This window comes from Ochotona princeps, chromosome 14, assembly GCF_030435755.1.
Source record: "Ochotona princeps isolate mOchPri1 chromosome 14, mOchPri1.hap1, whole genome shotgun sequence".
NCBI classification, from domain to species: domain Eukaryota; kingdom Metazoa; phylum Chordata; class Mammalia; order Lagomorpha; family Ochotonidae; genus Ochotona; species Ochotona princeps.
Window position 1 is genome coordinate 16,538,645 of NC_080845.1, and position 19,499 is coordinate 16,558,143.

At 53.7% G+C, this 19,499-nt stretch overlaps 1 protein-coding gene across 6 annotated transcripts in view; it reads right to left on the reverse strand.

The window, feature by feature from the left end:
• Positions 1-19,499, reverse strand: part of ZNF618 (zinc finger protein 618) — a 155,732-nt gene that overhangs the window by 33,092 nt on the left and 103,141 nt on the right. For 3 of the 6 annotated variants that reach the window (XM_058672371.1, XM_058672370.1, XM_058672375.1), the window contains exons 4-9: positions 10,516-10,611; positions 8,077-8,154; positions 7,672-7,710; positions 2,619-2,708; positions 1,807-1,842; positions 1,632-1,709 (exon numbers count right to left, since the gene is read on the reverse strand). In XM_058672371.1, coding sequence (XP_058528354.1) covers positions 1,632-1,709; positions 1,807-1,842; positions 2,619-2,708; positions 7,672-7,710; positions 8,077-8,154; positions 10,516-10,611 — 417 coding nt within the window. The remainder of the gene's footprint in view (positions 1-1,631; positions 1,710-1,806; positions 1,843-2,618; positions 2,709-7,671; positions 7,711-8,076; positions 8,155-10,515; positions 10,612-19,499) is intronic. The other 3 variants (XM_058672374.1, XM_058672373.1, XM_058672372.1) reach the window with 2 other exon arrangements.

Here is a 19,499-nt window from a genome sequence, read left to right on the forward strand (position 1 = left end):
TTCTTGGCCCCAGTTCACTGAAGACACAGAAAACACCCAGAGGGACACAGGGGTGGCTGGTCAAACAGGGACACCAGTGTTCACCTCCAAGCCACTCTGATAACAAAGCCCATTTTTAAAATGACAATGCCCCAGTTAGGAGGGCAAGGCCTCGCTGGGGTTGCTGATAGACTGGGGCCATGGCTGGGCAACCACAGTCCCCCAGCCCTTTCCTGGACCTGTCTCTGGATCTGTCTCTCCCACACACCATGAATCCATCGAATGCCAGACACGCGTCTGACCCACAGCTGCAGGGCCTAACTCACAGCAATGTTCCTGTTGAGGACTGAACTTCCCTTCTCTTCAAGCTGATTCCAACACTGCTGGAACTTACTGGAGGTTTATGGGACAAGCCCTGGGCCCACCATCTTCTCCACACACTCTGCTCTTCAGTGTCCTGAATGACACCAAGAAGAGTTCAGAAGGAAGCAGAGAAGCATCTGCTCATGGTAGACAGTGCAGGAAGACAGGAAAGCCTTCTCAGGGACCCGCTGGGCCCTTCCCCGTGCCTGATCGAGGACCACCACGGATGTCTCAGCTCTGCTGATCTTCCTTCACTCGTCTGCTTGTTACTGTTTCTTGTGAATTTCTGCAAACTTCCTTAGCTCCATGCAATAAGAGAAAACAAGAAGGCCCTCTCCTGGATGGCCAGCAAGTGAGGTCTGGGGAACAGAGTGGTATGTGAAATCCTGTGGGGCTGTAACAGGTAAGGCTCACTCACCTGTGGTCCCCATGTACTTGCCTGGGGTGGCCACTGGGGCCTCCCAGTCTAGACTCCTCTCAGCAGCTACCCTGCTCTTCCTTTTCCCACCTGGTCACCTCTCCAGCTCACTCCAAAAGTCCAGGGTGCCATCTGGCACTTGAGGCTCCTAAGGTCCATTCTCAGAACTAGCGCCACTCTTCTGCCTTTTCTTGGGGTGCAGGGGTTAATTCCCTGGGCACTCACTTGGTTCTTGCACAGCTCCCTAACCCTCTGCACTTCTGTGCTGCTTACACTCTGCTCACTTATCTGTTGTCACTGACAGAGGATAGAGTCACGTTTGTCCTGTTTACCACTTGTCCCCACAACACTCGTGATGAGATGGCCAGAAGCAGGAAGGTCACTGTGTGTCTCCTACCCTCACGGGATATCCTGGGACAAGGACAAGAGGGCCTACAGGGGCTGCCCTGAGTGGGCTTCCTGGCTGCTAAGTCCCTTCGGTTATTGTAACGGCAGTCCCCTTCCAAGCACCTACTATGTACCAGGCACTGTTGCTAAGAAGTGGCTCACAGCCATGATCTCATTTAATCCTCCAACAACTCCTCAGGGAGTGTCACTCCCATTCTACAGGTGGAAAGGCAGACAGCCTCGGAGGGCACAGCATGACACACAGAAGGCATAGAGGTGGGTGTCTTTCACAGCCTGACTCTGACCCTGTTCTGTCTGCAGCTCCTAAACACATGAAGTCCCAGCCAGACAGGCTCAGCTTGCAGGTAGGCACCCTTACTGCAGGCTGAGCAAGGCCATGCCCCTCCCCAGTGGGGAGGGAGGGACACTTGGCCTTGCCTCCCCATCAGTCAGTCCTCACCCAGCCCCAGAGAGTTCCGCATACTTGGCCCGATTTTCTGGAATGGTTCCGGGGGCTCTTCTTTCACCTCGTCCGTGGCCACAACGCCCTGGTCGAAGGGGTCTGCAGGAGGACACACACATGGCACTTAGTATCCTGGCCACCTAGAACTCAGGAGCCCAGCTAGGAGCAGGGGAAGGGGCAGCCGCTGAGGACGTACCTGCCCGACTCTCGGGGGCTCCTTCCACACTAAACACTGTGCCCAGGCGGGAGGTGGTGACCGCACAAGGAAAGAAGCAAATAGGAGGACTGTTAATCCCTACCTACCACAGTCTCTGCCAGCGGGGCTGCCCAGGCCCGTGAGGGAGCCACGGAAAACCAGAGGGCCCCAGGAGGAGATGCAGCTGGGGCCTCAAGGCTCCATCCTTAGTAAGGGCAGATGTCCAACCCAGAGCAAGCAGAAGCTCCCTGCCTGGGCCTGACACGGCACTTGCAGCATGCACTGCAGAAGCCAGAACAGGAGCAAAGAGGAAGAGGCTGGGAGGAGAGGGAAAGCAGGTGAGAGGAAGGGTGGGCGGTGGCCACAGGTGTGGGCCTGCTTGTCACAGCTCGGAGCGAGCTGGGGTGAGGGGTCAGATACAGTGGAAACCCCAGGGTCCTCTGCAAGCCCAAGACTCTCTTTCTAGAATACCTAAGACTCTACAAATATCTAAAATTATTCTAATTTCCAACTTTGTAGCCTAAGAGGCTCAAAGTACCATCATTCATTTTTTAAAAAATTAACCTAATTTTACCAGGGCATGCAAAGGCTCTGTTAAAACTGTAAAATGACATGGTATATGACCTTATACTTTGACCCATGCAAACAGCAAACTCAAAGAGAAGCACTCATGGAAGTGGCGGGGCTACCCTCTTCCCCAAGGTCTCTCCCCTCATGGTTCTGGTGGGAGGGGGCAGGCGGATGGGCTGGGGCCCAGCGAACCCAGCCAGGGTGTCCTGGGCATGATTCAGGGAGTGAGGGGCTTGACTCACCGTCTACCGCATGCAGGTCTCGGTGCTCCTGGAAACAGCTGTAATATTTGTATTTCTTGCCGCAGATGTCACACGTGTACCTGAAATTGTCTACGAGGGAGGGAGGACACACAGGGTTACCGAGGCTTCCATCACCCAGGACAGGAGGTTTGTGGCTAGCTCACTGGCCTTTGGAATCAAGGGTGGGATGAGCCCCGTTTGTCCCAGCTGCAGGATGCTGTGGCAAACCAGTCCAGGTTCTGAGTCCTCGGGGCCCAGTGCACCCCTGGAGAGGCCCGACTGCTCCTCCCTGAGTGAGCCACATTGTGAGGGGCAGATCTGGCTTCAAGCCTGCCCCAGCTTTCACTCTCAACCAGCTCTGATTACTCCTGGGGTCCCCGGGTCTTGGATAGAGGTGTGCGGGGTCCTATAGGGAGACCCAAACTACACAGTGACTAACAAGCCTTGAAGGGACCCCCCCCCTCCCCAGTCCAAGTCCCAGATGGCCTAATTCATATCAGGTCCCTTCCACTTTCCATTGAGGTGATGTGGCAAGGGTGACAATCCCTGTGGCTGCCTCCTGCTGGGTGCGACTGTGTGCCAAGGTGAAGGTCTTTCCCTGCAATTCCTCACTCCTACAACACAGGAAAGGGGCAGCCCCTCGCTGTACAAAGGCCTTAGGACAGGAAAAGTCTCTCTGCCCATGTACGGGAGCCTGCAGGAAGGAGGTAAGTGACCAACTTAAGAGAGAGGGCTCACGCAGCTGGTGTTTACACCCTACATGATCTGTGAGTACCGGACTAGGGAAGGCGGTTTCTCCTTTGCTTTCTGCCACTGGCCACCATGTTGCCAGCTGCTCCCCACAGTAGGCAAGGAATTGATGGCAACTTCAGCTAACAGCTAGGGAGGGGCTGTGACCCAAGGCCTCACAGCTGTGCAAGACTGATCTCTGCCAATGTGCTTGAACATGAGCCTGCGGTGAGACACAACCCTCACCAACACCCAGAGCTAGGGACCCATCCAGACACCTGACCACAGGACAGGGACAGTCAGCACTTTTGCTCTTGGTTACTGAGTTTGGGGGACAATTGTTAAATGGCAATACAGTCCTGAGTCTAGGGGACCTCCAGGCTAGAGTCACATAGGACAAGTCAGCAACTCTTCCCCTGATGTCTGCACTGGCACGGACCCTCAATGTGCGACCCAGGGTATGCCTGCCAACCATATGTCCCCAGATGTCTCAGGTACAGAGACAGGAGCCCTGAGCCAGGAACCTGTAGCTCTGGTACCTGTGCTCACACTAAGCCTGGTGGGACCAGACTCCTCCAAGGCAGGGCTGGTGAAGTAGGGGGCAGGAGAGGCCTGGTCTTGTGTCTTGATATTTTCCCCCTTAACATGGGGAGAGGGCTATGGAGGGAATGTACCCTGCAGGCCCGCCCAGGCTCATGGTTCCAGGGTTCCAAGCCTGGCTTGGGTTTCCAGCTTCTCCCATGGTTGGAAATGGGACTTAGGCAATAGTGCCCCCATCCTGGCCCATTCAGGTCACAGCCCATGCCTGCTGCACTGCTCAACAACTAGGCATCATAAGAGACGGTCTGGATCCAGTCAGGGCTCTGCCCCTTCAGCCCCCTTTCTGTTCTGCCCAGCGCTGGCTGCCACAGGCAACTGCCTGGGTACCTGCCTGGTCCCTCCTCCTCACCACCTCTGACACAGTGTGAACTCCCAGTTTTCGGCCATGAAGCAGTGCTGCCTTGTTCTGTCTAAGGGCATCCTCTGAGTGTAGCTGGAGACCATGTTTCCAGTTCCAAAGGTGGGAGTGGGAGATACTCCAGTGGGGGCAGGGGAGGAGGGCAAAGTGGTTTTTCTGCCCATGGAATCATGTTCCTTAAGAATGCCTAATGTTGGGGCCTGGCAGCGTGGCCTAGCGGCTTAAGTCCTCACCTTGAACGCCCCGGGATCCCATATGGGCACCCGTTCTAATCCCAGCAGCTCCACTTCCCATCCAGCTCCCTGCTTGTGGCCTGGGAAAGCAGTGGAGGACGGCCCAAAGATCTGGGACCCAGCACCCATGTGGGTAACCCGGAAGAGGTTCCTGGTTCCCAGCTCCGGATCGGCACAGCACCGGCCGTTGCGGTCACTGGGGGAAGATCTTCCTCTCTGTCTCTCCTCTCTGTATATCTGACTTCGTAATAAAAATAAATAAATCTTTAAGAATGCCTAATGTCTCTGGAAACAGTCCTACAAACCCACTGTCAAAGGCAGGTGCTGCGATCTGGTTGCTTGAGCACAAACCCCACTCTCCCACTTGTGAGTGGACAACCCTTAGGGATGCTTTCTAACCTCTGCACCCCAGTTTCTGCATCTGCAAATTGGGAATAAACACAGTTCCTTCATCTCCTAGAGTTCCATAAGAGAATACAGAATAGATGAGTACAATGTCCAACCTTTGATAAATATTTAGCAAATCTACCTAATGCTGCTTTCTACAGCAAAGCAACACGACAGCAGCCAGACAATGTGATGTGGGGCTGACTCTTTATTTTCTTATGTGAGATGGAGTGACCAGGCCTGCTACTGTGCCTCTGTAATATCACTTCCCTAACAAACAAATGAAACGTGCCTGCCTGGTCAGAATAAGACCAGGTCTCATGACTTTTAAGCTGCGTGAGTTTCTCTGAGACTCAGTGTTCTCATCTGCAGAATGGGTGGCCAATCTTCTCTGTGGGATCCTTCTGGGTCCCAGGCTCCATGCCTGGGTCCCCGGGGGGAGGTTGGTGCACGAGAAAGACAGGTGCTTCACACAGGTACTGCAGGTCAGGGCCAGAAGGCATCAGAGTCGAGATGCACAGAGCATGGGGGGCCCGGGGCATGGGGTTGGCAAAGGGGTGAGGAAGGAGATAGAAGTTCCGGGAGGAGGCAGGGAAGAGCACGAACAGGACTAAGAATATGGCTGGCCAGCAGTGAGTAGTGAGCCCACATGGAATGGATACATGGCAGAAGCCAAGAGAGCAGTGAGGGATGCTGGGAGCCTGGGTGCCCAGCAGAGTGAGGAGGGAAGAGATAAACAGGGAAGCTCTTAAGCGGTGTGGCTGACCACAGGCAGATTGCAGCAGCCAAAAAGAGGTAGCTATGGGGGGAGAAAAGAGTCTAGAGCCAGGCTGGGGCAGGGACAAGTCAGCACAGGTCCATCTCCTCTTGGCCCAGCCAGGGGCCCTACAGAAGGTGTCCTGCTGAGCTGAGGGTCTGACCCCCTGCGCAACGAGGACCTGCCTCCCTGCCTCCCTTGTGGTCTGGGGAAAGTGTTGTAAAGATCTGGTGTAGCTAAGGCCCTAAGGTGGCTTCCCCAGTAGGTTTTGTATAGATCTTAAAGGTTTATTTGAAAGGCAGAATGACAGAGAGGTAGAGGGGTATGGAAGAGAGGAAGAGGGAGAAGGGGAGATTTTTCCATCTGCGGCTTCACTCCCTAAATAACCTTAAGGAAGCTGGGAAACCAGAGCTCCATCTGCGTTTCCCACATGGGTGGCATGGGCCCAAGTACTGAGGCCATCTTCCAGTGCCTTCCCAGGCACATTAGCAGAAAGCTGGATTGGAATCAGAGCAACCAGGACTGGAACTGGCACCCTGATATGGTGATACCTGTGTTGCAAGAGGTGGCTTAACTCACGGTGTCACCACATCAGCCTGGGGTTTGCATAACATTGATTTATTATCTTAAAAAACTATGGCAACATAACAAGCCCACACCCCGAGATCTGGCATACTACATGCATGGGCCAGTTCTGGCCCACCATCTTCTCTGTTAAGGAACCAGTTTATGTATGCTCTTGGTTGTGCCCCTATACCAAGGGAAGCCTGGGGGTGGTGGTGGAGACAGCAGGTCCAGATGGTCTCAAACACCTCCCACCTGGCCCTCTGCAGAAAACACTCCCTAACCTTGGCATTCACAAACAGCCAACACCTGGGTCCCAGCGCCGAGCTACAGAAGCAGAACACAGAAGCCCATCCCGAGGGCAGCCTGTCTCCCGACAGCCACCAGCATCAGGCAGTGCTGCCTGGGGTTGGCCTGGCTCTGCACAAACACTTAGCAGACATGCGCCTGTATGTGGCTGATCCTGCTCAGTGCTGGGTTGGTTCTCAGTACTGCGGGTCTGTGTGCAGCTGCACACCCTTCTCTCTGCTGACTGCATGGCAGTTACATATGAAAAAGCGCTTTTCATCCAAGCAACAAGCTTCAATGGGCACTCAGGTAGTTGCTGGTTTGCAGGCTGCTAGCATTAGCATGCTAAGAGCATTCTAGTTTGCATCAGGGGGCAGACCTGCTGGCTTCTGGGGCTTAGTGTTGTTGGATAGAAACCACACCACACTCCATAGCCCCCAGGCTGGTAGCTTACCAGGCCCATGGGGGTCAGGACTGAAGGGAAGGCCAGCGAGCCTGTGAGTAGCAAAGCCTGGTACCATCCCCAGGTGGCAAGGCCTCGTGGGTACCTGAGGAGTATCCCAGGGCAACCTCCCCTCTGCCACACACCGTTCAGCCTGTGGCTTGGGTGCCGAGGGGATCAATGCTCTTGAGGCGTAATTTCTCAAACGCCGTGGAACCTGAGACCCAAACGTGAGTCTGAGAGCCAAGAGATGGCAGGGAACTCTGTAAACTCTGGACTCCTGTCTTTGGCTGAGATATCCATAGCAAACACCTGGTCATCCAAGTGTAGCATAAGGGTTCCCAAAGCTACCCAATCAGAGAACCCTGACTGGCAGAATGCCTGCCAGCTTCCCAGGATCAGTGTGCCATGGAACCCAGCTTGGGAAGGGCTGCTTTAGGCAGCTTAAGGATAGTGTGGCTCAAGAGCCTGGGAGGGTTTCTCCTGGGCCACTTGGAGCTGTCTGGGAGAGGAAAGGGAAAGCAGTGTTCAGGCAGAGCCCTGCACTAGGAGTGAGGAGGAAGATGCCTGGAGTCAACATGAACTTGGCAGGCGAGTGTGTGCTAGCTCCATAGTGATCCAGATCCTGTCTCTGCCTCTCCCATTCTCCTCCCACCTGGCCTCGCCCCAGCCCCCAATGGGGGACAGGTACTCACTGCTTTGGGAGGCACCCTCCCCTGAGGTGGCTTCGGTATCTGCAAGAGAGAAAGGGCATGAGTTGAGGGGGCCAGGAGGCTGTGGCAGCCACAGCCTTGCAGCCCTGTCCTGGGGCCCCGACCCTGCCCACCCGGCTCACGGAGGAGCAGGTGTCTTCCTGCTCATGTACTCAGCTTTCTCATCTCTGGGATGGGAAGCAGTGGCGCTGGCGGTGGTCAGGCTCCATTCATGAGTCATCACAAGGAAGACAGAAAGGATAACAGGAGATTGTGCCACCTCCTGGGAGGAACATGGCTCCCACACCCATCCTGTCCCCACATACAAGGCCTCTCTCCAATGGCACAGAAAGGGTATAGACTAGAGAAGGCAGGCCAGTGTTAGGTCTGGCCCGGGGCCCCCCTCACCTCGGTGTGCCCGGACGTGGGTCTGGAAACAGTTGTAGTACTTATACTTCTTGCCGCAGATTCCACACTCGTAGGACCCTGGAAGACAGGACCGCAAAGGCCGGGTCAGCCTGCACCTGCGCCAGAAACAAGCCCCCAGCAAGCAGGGAGGCAGCCAGACCCTGCAGGGAGAGCCCCGAGTGAGGAGGAGGAGGGCTTGGAGTCGACATGAACTCGGCAGGTTAACGTGAGGCTAGCTTCTTAGTGATCCAGGTCTGCCTCTGCTTCTCTGAGTGATCCTGGCCCAGGCACCCCAACTCTGTGCCTCCGTTTTCAAATCTGGAGGATGGACAAGGAGCCTTCTTCAGCTAACTCTCCTCATGCTTTGAGAGGGAAAAAGAAGAACATTAAAGTGCTCTGAAGGAAGACACTGCATCCATCCAAGGGCAGCATTCCTTAGACACATGACGATCCGCTACCACCCCATCTCCTGGCCAGGACAGGACAGGGATGAAAGACAGTCTTCAAATTGTGCATCCCCACTCTGCCACTTACCAGCAGCATAGCCTTGGCTATGTCCTTAGGCACACTACACCTCAGTCTGCTCATCTGCAGAATGGGGCCAGAGGCACCGACCTCAAGAGGGCAGTTGGATAGCACTTGAGGAAGCACCTGGCCCCATTGCAGACATGCCGGACCAGCACCACACCTGCTGAGGAGCTGCTGTATTTCCTCAAACACGTGGACACCAACATGGTGTGAACACGGATTTGGGCCCCCTGCCAGGTAAAGCAAGAGCCTACTGGTGCAGAACAGGGGACAGAGGACCATGGCAGGACCCAGTGTCAGACCCAGCCTGACCCAGCAGAGGCCTGGTCCTCTGCTGTGTGCCAGAGTTCATGCATAGGCCTGGGGCCCACAAGCGTGGTCACACACAGAGCCTCTGGCACCCCATCCTGGCCAGGCTGAGTGCCCCCATAACATCTGGGCTCGGCGCTTAGGAATCTAGATCCTCAGGGACTCTGGCATCTGGCAGGCAGGCTTGGGAACAGCTAGTTGAGGGAAGACCCGGGGTGGGCAGACATGTCTGCCTCCACCTGACTGCCTGGACCTCTTTAGGAAAACAGGGATAATATAACAGGGATCACATGAAGATTCGAAGGTGTGAGCAGTGCCAGACTCTCCGAGCATGGTAGTGATTGGAGAACATCCCTTGGCTGTGGGTTTAGCTGCAGGTGCAAACCCACTGCCTGGGGCTGTACTCACAGCATCAGGGGAAGCCGCTGCAGCACTGCCTATGGATTCTGCTCAGCCCTTACACCCCCCTTACCTGTCTGACCTCAGAAACGCCCCTGGACCCAGGAAAGCCCATTTCCTCACCTGCAAACATGATTGGGCTCAGACATCTCAGGACTGAGTTCAGGATCAACAAGTGAGCAGCTGGCATGGAAAGAGGCAAGCAGAGGCAGTTGCCAGTGCCACTCCAGGGGACAGTGTAACTCTGACACAAGTGGGGGGCCTGTTGCTTAGCAATGGGTAGTTACTCTTGGCACCCATGGAAAAACATGAACACGCAGAGGACAAAGTGCAGAATGTTCATTTATCTCTGCTCAGCCCCATGACTGGCACAGCGTGAGGGCACAAATATATGCATGGCCATCTTGATGTTAGACACACTTGTCACCAAGTACTTCTGACCCTGGGCTCTCTTCTTGCCATCTCTAACCACTCTGTCATGTTTTCTACCAATCCCCTACTTAACTAACTCATAATTCACAGAGCTTCCACCACAGTTCAGGTACTGAGTCCTCTGCCGTGAGCAAGAAGTGATGCTGGCCCTGCTGTGTAACAGGCAGCAGGCAGGTCGCACAAGGTGCTGGCATTGTAGAAAGTCCCAGCCTTGGATTCAAACCCAGCTCTCTGCCTCCTAGTCCAGCGAGTTGCCAGTCAAGTCACAGTGCACCGTGCAGAACAGAATGCTGCCACGACTGTGTTTCCCCAGCGCTTGCTTTAGAGCCCAACTTCTGGAACACATCCCAGGAGGAGGAGGGGGAGGTCTGCGGCTGAGCAAGTGAGGACAACCTCTAGGCACAGCCCTATGCGGGGCGGGCACAGGAGCCCCTGAAGGCTCTGAGAAGTCACGTAGCCTCAGGAATCACCACCCAGGGTCTCCCAGTCATGCAGGGTCTCTTTGGGACCCACAGGAAGTGAGGTCAGAAGAGTTGATATGTCCCAGACTTGTGGACTTTAAGGCCTTCACCATCCATCTGTACCATGGGGTTGATGAGGTGTGCTCACTTGCACTAGGGATGGGTTGTTAGGCAGAGTGGCCCCAGGTGGCACTGGGAGATGCTGGCAGGGCCTGCTCACTAAGGGGTCTGAAGCCAGTGGCTCTGTCCAGCTGTACCCCCTCCCACCATGTCGGCCTGCATCAGGCCCTGCCCCTCGGCCATCACGTACCCGATGCATATCTCAATGCTTGGTCAAAAATCCAGGTCCCTGAATACCGGCTTCGCACAGATCCGCGGTGGGGGCTGCCTTCAGGTGCTTTTCCATCTGAATCACGTAAGAGATCAGAAAGAGCCCTTGAAGTTGCAGAATGTCTGGGCATGTAGGGAAGGGACAGGGGTGGCCAGGGGAGGAGCTTCAAGGAGGGCTGGCTTGTCACCTCCTCCTCCTTGGCCTTGGGGCTCCCCAGGGGCTTATGGAGAAGGATGGGCAAAATAACACTCCAGGCCTCCCCACTCCAATACCATCCTGGCCACAGGGCCCCACATGCTTGGCTATTATCTCAACTTTCTTTCCTTAAACCTCCCAGCACACAGCCTCAAAAACACTTGCATCCCACTTGTGCTGGGTGGCCAGCGTGCCACCACAGACTCCAGGATGACACACCAGGGCATTGGAGGGCCTTCCTGAGGATTCTCAGCTGGGACAGTCTCTCACCTTATGTTTCCACCTCCCTGCCCAGCACACTTGCTTGTCTGCAAGGTCTCTCCAGCCATGATCTACAGTCATCACCATCACTCCCTTGTATCTAGGGTGCCAGGCACTGGAGCTCACGTCTCCTGTGACATTTCTGCCCCAGCTGGCCAGATTTCCATGCACATGTGGCGAAGGCTGGGGTAGGTGTGTGCCGTGGCTTGCCCAGTCCAGGCAACCAGCTGGTTAGTGTGGGGTGGAGTCTGAATGCAGGGGCTTCCCACAACCACTCAGTGCCTCCTCCTCACTTAGGCTGGTGATTGGGATTATTATCCCCATTTTCCAGATAAGGAAAGCAAGGACTAGCAGGGAGATACACACGGGGCTGAAGCTTACTTAGATCTATCTAGCTTGAGGGTACCCGGTGTAGCTTTTATACAACTGGACACTCAAAAAGCTCCACGAAGAGACAGTACTCATGAACACTGAAAATGACCGAGGACACCCAGACCGTATGTCCATCCCCCCCTCCCTACCTCTGCCTGCCAGATCAAAGGCAAGCAGGAAGTTGTTTTCTAGAGGCCAGGGCTGGTTCACGGCTGGGCAGAGACTGCGCTCTAAGCTGACCCCTTGGGGCTCCTGCACCACCTAGCTGTTACCATGGCACCTGTTAGATGCCAGGTGAACAATGTGCCCTTCCTGTCCTGGAGCTCCTCTGAGAGGCACGAGGGCTCCCACCACATCTGGAACCTTCCCAGGACTTCCAAGAGTGCCTTTCTCAGAGGCCTGGGATGGCAGTCAGGGATGGCTTATCACCGGTGATGCAGCAGAAATCCACAGAATCCGCTCTGACACACAGGTGTTCACAATGTTTGTCTAGCCCATTCCATTAGCAGGTGGCAGAGACCTTGGCTTGGCTTCCTCCCTGGGACTGGCAGACATAGTAGGGAAGACCATGAGCACAGAGGACCAGGGAGGAAGGCAGGGTCTCGAGGGTGAGGGACGTGTGGCAGCTGGGGCAGCAGCCTTGCCCTCTCTGTGCCTGTACTGGGCTAGTCAAGATGCTCAAACACCTGTCAAGGCACACAACATTCAAGAAAGACAGGAATCCAAAGAGGCGAGTGACAGCAGGGAAATGCCAGGGTGGGAACAAGGATGGGGAGAGGGGTTGCGGGGGGGGGGTCGTCCTTAAAACAGGCCTTCCTGGGAGCCACCACTCACAGAACACATGCTGCAGGAAGACCCAAGTCCCAGGCGGAAGACCAGAGAGCTGATTCTGGGGACCTGTCAGAGGACAGGGCACTTGGAGAAGGAAGTAGGGCAGGGGATGGTGGACTTCCTGAAGCCTCTGGGGCAGGGATTCAGGGCCAGTGTCCTCGGGGTCAGGGTCTCTGAGTGCGGCACAAATGGCCTGGGTCTTCCCCTGGACACTCTCGAAGGGGCGTGTGAGCAGGAGCTGTTTGAGGAGACTCCATCCCCCAGACACCAATTTCCAATGTATTCTTTCCCCAGTTCAACAAGCCGGACAAGAGGGCAAGCAGGAGGCCCTGGTGCTGCTGGTTCTCCCACGCTCACCTTCACCCTCCACCCAAGTTCTTCAACCCTCCCCTCATGCTACAGCGGTGACTTCCCTAAGCTGGGAGTGGACAGACACCTGGGGACTCCCAGCCAGGGATATTCTGAAATGTCAATGTCAGGCTTCCAAGGGGAGTGACAACAACTCTTTTCCCCCCCCAATATGGTGATAGCTAGTTCTTTGCCCTCAAAAGAAAAAAAAAAGATTCAACGCAGCTGTCAGCCAAAAGACCATTAAAATACTGTCTGATGACAGACCCCTGTGCGAATCTTGGCACGCAAGCTGGAAGCAGTTCAAGAAACTGAACAATATCGTTGGAAGAAAACTACTCCTCTCTAGCTCCTCATTGATGTGACCAAGTCTCCCAGGCACTGACTCACCAAAAAACCCCAAACAAACAAGCAGAAAGACCCCACAAAAACCATCAAAACAAAAAATGCCACCCACACAAAGCAAAAGCTAAAACCAAAAGAGAAGCAAAACCCCCCAAACTGGGAATGACACAGTGCTGAACCCTGTCTCATCCCGGCAATCAGACTGATGGAGAGAACAAGCCAAGCCACTTCATTAAGAGACTCGATTTTAGTCTTACATTTGGCTCTTAACAGCTACTATTCGCTGACATTTGCTTGTGACCAATTGTGTGCTAATAACAACTCAATCTGGATAAAAAGGTCTTAAAAGAGAACTAGCACTTTAGGATCCTGGATACCATTTTTTTTTTCAGAAATTCCCATTTCAATTTATGTACATCTTGTTGCGGCAGATGTGTGTCAAACAGTGATCAATAAAAGACTTTCGAGCATAAAAAATATTTTACATTAGGATAAAACCCAGTGGGGGAAGTGGAGTGGAAATATGAGTTCAAAGAGAAAAAGGGAAGATGTAAAATTTCTGCCTGTTAAAGAGGAGTCTCTGCATATGTTTTTTTTTCTCTCTCTCTCTTTTTACGGTTTACTTGTTTTTATTTGAAAGGCAGAGTTACAGAGAGAGAAGGAGACACAGAAAGAAAGAGATCTTCTATCCACTGGTTTACTCCCCCAAAGGCCATAATAGCCAGAGTTGGGCTATCTGAAATCAGGAGCCCAGAGCATTTTTCAGGTCTCCCACATGGGTGTAGGGGCCCAAGGACTTGTGCCATCCTCCATCCCTTTCCTAGGCTGGTGGTAATGGAGCCACCGGGACTTGAATCTGCGCCCATGTGAGACGCTGGCACCGCAGGTTGAGGCTTAGCCTGATATACCACGGCAGCAGCCCCAACACACGCTTTCTAAGCGATGACAGCAGACCTCAACTCGCAGTGGTGTCTGCACTTCCTTGGAGATGCCTGCGAGGAGCTCACAGCTTTACTTCCAAAATGTCACTTTCTTTTTTAAAAATACAGTATTCCGGAAATGATATGCTTCGCAATTAGTTAAACTTCAGATAAAAACGTTCGATGTCAACACAAAAATGTGGAAGAGGATAAAACTGCTTTCCAAAAGCCTGCTTCCTGCAGGCTGCTACAGCTTGTGTTGAGAGTTGCACGGCCCTTGTGCCCACAGGGAGGAAGCTCAGGGACTGTGGTGTGACCTCTGGCAAAAGATTAGGGTTGATTTAAACTGGTGGCCACACAGCCTCCGGGACTGAACACTGGTGGCTTAGGAGAGGCAACAGGGGACACACACATGTGGACATCATGGCCCCCACTGTGTGACAGCCATCAGCGGAACCTTTTTTTCTGCCAAGGGCCATTTGGATACTTATCACATTATTTGTGGACCAGACAGAATGATCAGCCTAAAACCCAGCCTGCTGTGGGCTTGTTGAATGTCCAATCTTGCCGGTGGTTGCCCTGGCAGGCCTTATATGGCCCCACCCCTAGTCTGTGCCTTGTGCCATCCTAGGACTCTGCCAACAAGAAGCCCATCACCCTTGGACTCTCAGAAACAAGAACCAACATAACTTCTTTTTAAAATAAAATCATTCAACTTCGTGCAGCCAATTATAGTAACCAAACCCCAAATTACAGAGGTATGGAATAAAACAACAAAATGTTTCAAATCCTTGCCCTTGGGGCTCCCTCAATCCACTGGAAGCCCCACAGTTACCAATATCCCGAGCTTTCAGCTAAGAACAGTGGCGTACATTCTGCATGTTTGTCCCCTGTTTAAAAACACTGACTGACACTTCCCTCTGTCCCCCAAAATGCTACTATGCATGTGCTGGGCAGCTCTGTAATGGACACATGGTAATGTTTCCACTTGAACACTCAAGACACTGTGTGGCCCAGTTGTGGGGGGTGGGGGCAGTCCCAGAGTCTATTCAAGGCTCCCCAGCAGGGTCAGCTTTCGGTCTCCTGACATTCAGCCTCAGGTTCCTTCTAGAGGGAACCCTTCAGCCAGGACCCGTTCCTAATAAAGTCACATCACCCAATAAAGTCAGGAGCAGAGGTGGAATGTGCCAGAAGCCCTTCTTTCCAACTGGCTGCAGCACAGAGCGGCACTGGCTCTGGCAGGCTCCCGCACACAGCCCTGCCAATAACTGATCAAAACAGGAAACTTGCTATCAGCTGGCACCATGGAGCAGGACCTGGCATCTGTGCTGCCCAGGTTTGTCACAGCCCGAAGCCCACGTGGCTCTGAATGGCTGGCTCACTCCTCTGCTGCTCCCGCCAGAGCCATGGCCCAGCCACCTTCTCCCAGGTACAGTCCCCTTTCTCCCACACGATCCTTGCCTCCCTGGTCAGGGGATTGCTCTGCTCATCCTTGCCCCAGCTAGGCAACGTGCCCCCTCACAAGATCACAAGTCTCCATCTAGCTCCCACAATCACGAACTCTGACCTTCTGCTGAGCTGAAATCACCTCCTGGCAACTTATCCTTCTGGGCTGGGGCTACCTATAATTCACGGGCTTGGTCTTCCTCGGCATGATGCTCCAAGACGAGAATATCTAGCCTCTGTCACCTGCTCCTCCCAGCCATTCCTAGTCTCTTTCTGCCCTGCACTAAGAGCCCTTAGCTCTTCCATGTGGTTTCTCTCCACACTGAGCTACATCCTGGCAAACAGTGTGGCTGCCCCAAGTCCCTTGTCTGAAAAAGAACCTGGCTGAGGCTGGGCCCCTGGCTTTCCCCCACCCCATGGACTCCTACACAGTTCCCAGGAAGCCCAGTACCTCGCAGATCTACACACACCCGTGGCTCTTCCTGGGTTCTTGCACCTGTTGTCCCTGTGGGATGAAGGAGCAATTGTCTCCCATTGGTTGGGTTCATGGTTGTCCTCACATCTCAGAACCAAGAAGTGGTCCAACTTGCCCTGTCTTCATCTAGGACAAAGTGGGTACAGAGATTTCTACTTCCAACATTTCAATTCTAGCGGAGAGTGATGTATTTGCATTCTGTGTTGACAAGGATTTTGGGGTGTGTTGCTGAGATAGCATGGAGCAATCAGCTAGCCATGTTGATCATGAGTTCCTTGTTGTAACATAGCATTGACAGGGTACTGCTATTAGGATGAGCTCCAAAGAGTGAAGGTGTGGATCGGCCTCTCCGTTGGGGATGCTGCAAAGAGCTGCTGATGTTATCTGCAGGCATGGGCAGCTTTTGCTTCCCTTTCCTTCAGCTTTTGCTTCCCTTTTCTTCAGCTTTTACCGAACTAAGTCAGCAGGTTCGGTATTTTCTCTGCTCTTCTTGCTCAAGAAGCATCTCAGGGTCTTGCCCACAGTCCCACACCTGCTTCGATGAATGTGTGGTTATTCTGAAGAATGCACAGACATCTGTGAGTCCCTAGCCAAATGCCCCAAGGATGCATTGACTTCCCCAGGCTGCGTTACAACCTGGGCAGAGGATGGTCAAAGAAGGCACATCATCCCGCACCAGCAGGGGCCCTATCTTCCCTGCTCTGTCTTCAGAAGCCAGTGTGCAGCAGGTGACGGGAGATAGAGGGGGCCCTGCAGGTGTGGAAGCACCATCTCTCAGTGAGCGCCATGTGGCCCTGGGTACCAGTCTTCTGTAAGTTCACGCAGTTGGGGGCTGTCAAACTGACAGTGTACATCACTCTATTGCCACTTCTGCTATAGACAGACATCACTAATCAATCATACCACCTTTAGAATCATGCACATGGAACTCCCACCACCTAGTAGCAACTTCCTAGGCCTGGCTTACAACAGACAATCCGCTTGCCACTTGGATATGGGGTGGGTTCCAAAGTTACCATTCTCACACTCATTTGCTCAGTCTTTGTTTTCTGGCACTGAGGCCAGGCCAGCTTCCTCTGAGCCTGACCCTGAGGCAGAAACTACAATGGGAAACTAGAGGGCTCACCTCTGGGTAGCTCCTTCTAATCAACAGGGTATGTGCTGGTCCTGCTTGGGTATTCACTCCAAATCGGCAGCTCTCTGTGTCACTGGGACTTCTAAACTCTTTCCCTCAAGGGTATACCGGGAAATCTTTAAATATGTATTTTTATTTGAAAGGCAGATTTATAGAGAGAAGAAGAGACGGACAGAGAGAAAAATATTCCATCTGCTGATTCACTCCCCAGATGGCCACAATAGCTGCAGCTGAATCAATTCAAAGCAGGAAACCAGATGCCTAACTTGGGTCTCCCAAGTGGGTGCAGTATCCCAAGGCTTTGAGCCATCTTCACTTCTTTCCCAGGCCACAACAAGCAGGGGGCTGGAATGGGAACTGGTACCCACATGGGAGGCAGGTGCTTGCAGGTAGAAGGTTAGCCAATTGAGCCATGGTGTCAGCCCTGCTGTTTCTCATCTCTCTACCATACCAGCTTATTAGATTGGGCAAAAAGCAGAAGCTCTGACCACACCCTGCCTTTGATTAGGCATTTCATACTACAAACACTAGTACTACTACCAATAGCATCTTCTCAATTACTGAGCACAATGTCAGAGGCTCTGCATATGGCTATCTTCTTGAATCCTCGGATAACCCTTGGAATTTATGGTACTGGAACTGAGGTCCAGAGAGGGGCCAGTAATTGGCTTCAGGTAGCACAGCTGTGACATCAGAGAGACTAGTTTCACTTCCTGGCCAGGAAGTCAAGAGTTCATTGGCCTTCTGGGATGCGGTCCCTCCTGTTGTAGCATAGGTGGCTAAGACAGGGACTTGCCTTGTGTCAAAGGGCACTCAGCCACACAATCAGGCCCAGAACCCTGCTGCCAAGCAGCAGTCAAACTGGAAACCAGCTTCAGTGGCTGGCATGAGGCTTGAGGGCCTGGGACCTTCACTGCATACAGGGAGTACCAAGATGCTCTGGCCTGGCTGTTTCAGGCTTCCCCACCAAATTTCTGGCTATTGGCTTCATTGTAAGAGGCAGGTACAGGGCATCTCCTGGTGAACGGCACGAGTGCTCCTGGGTATAATGAGTCCTAACACACAGGAAAGCGAAAGGCTGGACAAGTCCTTTGTCTCACTAACACATCTGCCCCAGCCAGCCAGTCTCCACATCAGGATTCAATGTGAGGAGTGGGAGACAAGTGCAGGGCTCTGGAAAAGCTCCTTGTGTCACACAGGACAGGGGCATGGCATGCATACTTCTCACCAGCACATCCCCTTCTCCCCATTCTGCCCCGAGGGAGTGTGACCGTTGCTGCCCAGTGACTGTGAACGAACAGGAGGGCCCTCCTTTTGGCAGTGGCAGCAACCAGTCTGCGTCAGCCCCAAGCCTGCCTGACTTCCGCTGTGTGGCTGGCAGTGGTCATCTGATAGCCACCTGTCACCTGCGAGTGCAGCCCCCACTCCTGCTGATGCATGGTGGACATGTTGTATAAATAAGAAAATAAGCCCTTTTGGACTGAAGCTGCCAAGGCCTCTTGGGACTTTCAGAATCCTCTGTCCTGCAGCGTCCCCCGGCCCTAACCTGATGTTTACAGCGCCAATGTCAACCCCGCTTTCCCTGGTGGGGAGCAGGACACACATAGGGTGACTCCAGGGTTCTCAATCATGTGGCAGAGGCACAAGTACAACCCAAGCAGTTGGGGGGTGGAGTATCCAGGTGAGGGGGCATTCGGACCTAAATAGAATCAGGAAAACTTCTGGGAGGAGGTGACACTGCTACTGGCTAGATGTGGGAAAAGGCACTCCTGGGAGAGGAAATGGTACAGGCAAAATACAGGCATTGCAGATTGCACTGGAGTGAAGGGTCTGGGAGGATCAGAACAAAGACATGGGATCGGGAGGCTCAGGCCATGATGAGCTTGATGGCAGGTGCTGACCCTAGACAGCAGTTCAAAACTTTCAAGGAAGCGGGTGACACAGTTGGTGTTTGGTTTTGGCCATTGCTGGTTGGCGAGCAACAAGACTGGGCAGTAGGAGGCGTCAGCAGGCAGAGAGCTGCTGAAACACGGCTGCCAGCAGGAGACTGCTGGGACTCAGGTGGGGCAGGTGCTGGCTCTAACTCACTGAGGAAGGGAAACCAGGCTGGCTCCCAGAAGCCAGGAAGCAAAGGTAATGGGACTTGGCTGCAAATCTGCAGACAGACACAGGGAGCCCCTGGCAGTCCATAACCCCTGCCTGGTACACATGGCATGTGGGCTCGCAAGAGGGAGGTGCTTGTGAGCCAAGGGCAGGTGAGCCCGACACAGCAGAAAGCAGGGAGGCAGCTACCCTTCTAGAACACATCGAGCACGGGAAACGAGGAGAAAGGTGCACATGAAAATGGGAGCCCTGGGCTAGACAGGGACAAGGGAGTTCCAAAAAGAATTCCCATCAAAAATTTCATTTCCAGTGTCTGGCCTAAGCAGCAGCCCGGCAAGATGGCACCTAGATTCCCCCCAGCCCCAAGGAGCTACTACTGCAGATGTGTTCTGCCACCTGTGCCCCAGCTCATCTCCACAGACTCTCCACAGACACAACTGCTGGCCTTGTAGGCGCTGGAGTCCATAAACCTGACTGCAGTGTGGGGAGCCCCTGTGGGGAATTCTGGGATCAGGTAGAGACCACTGTCCAC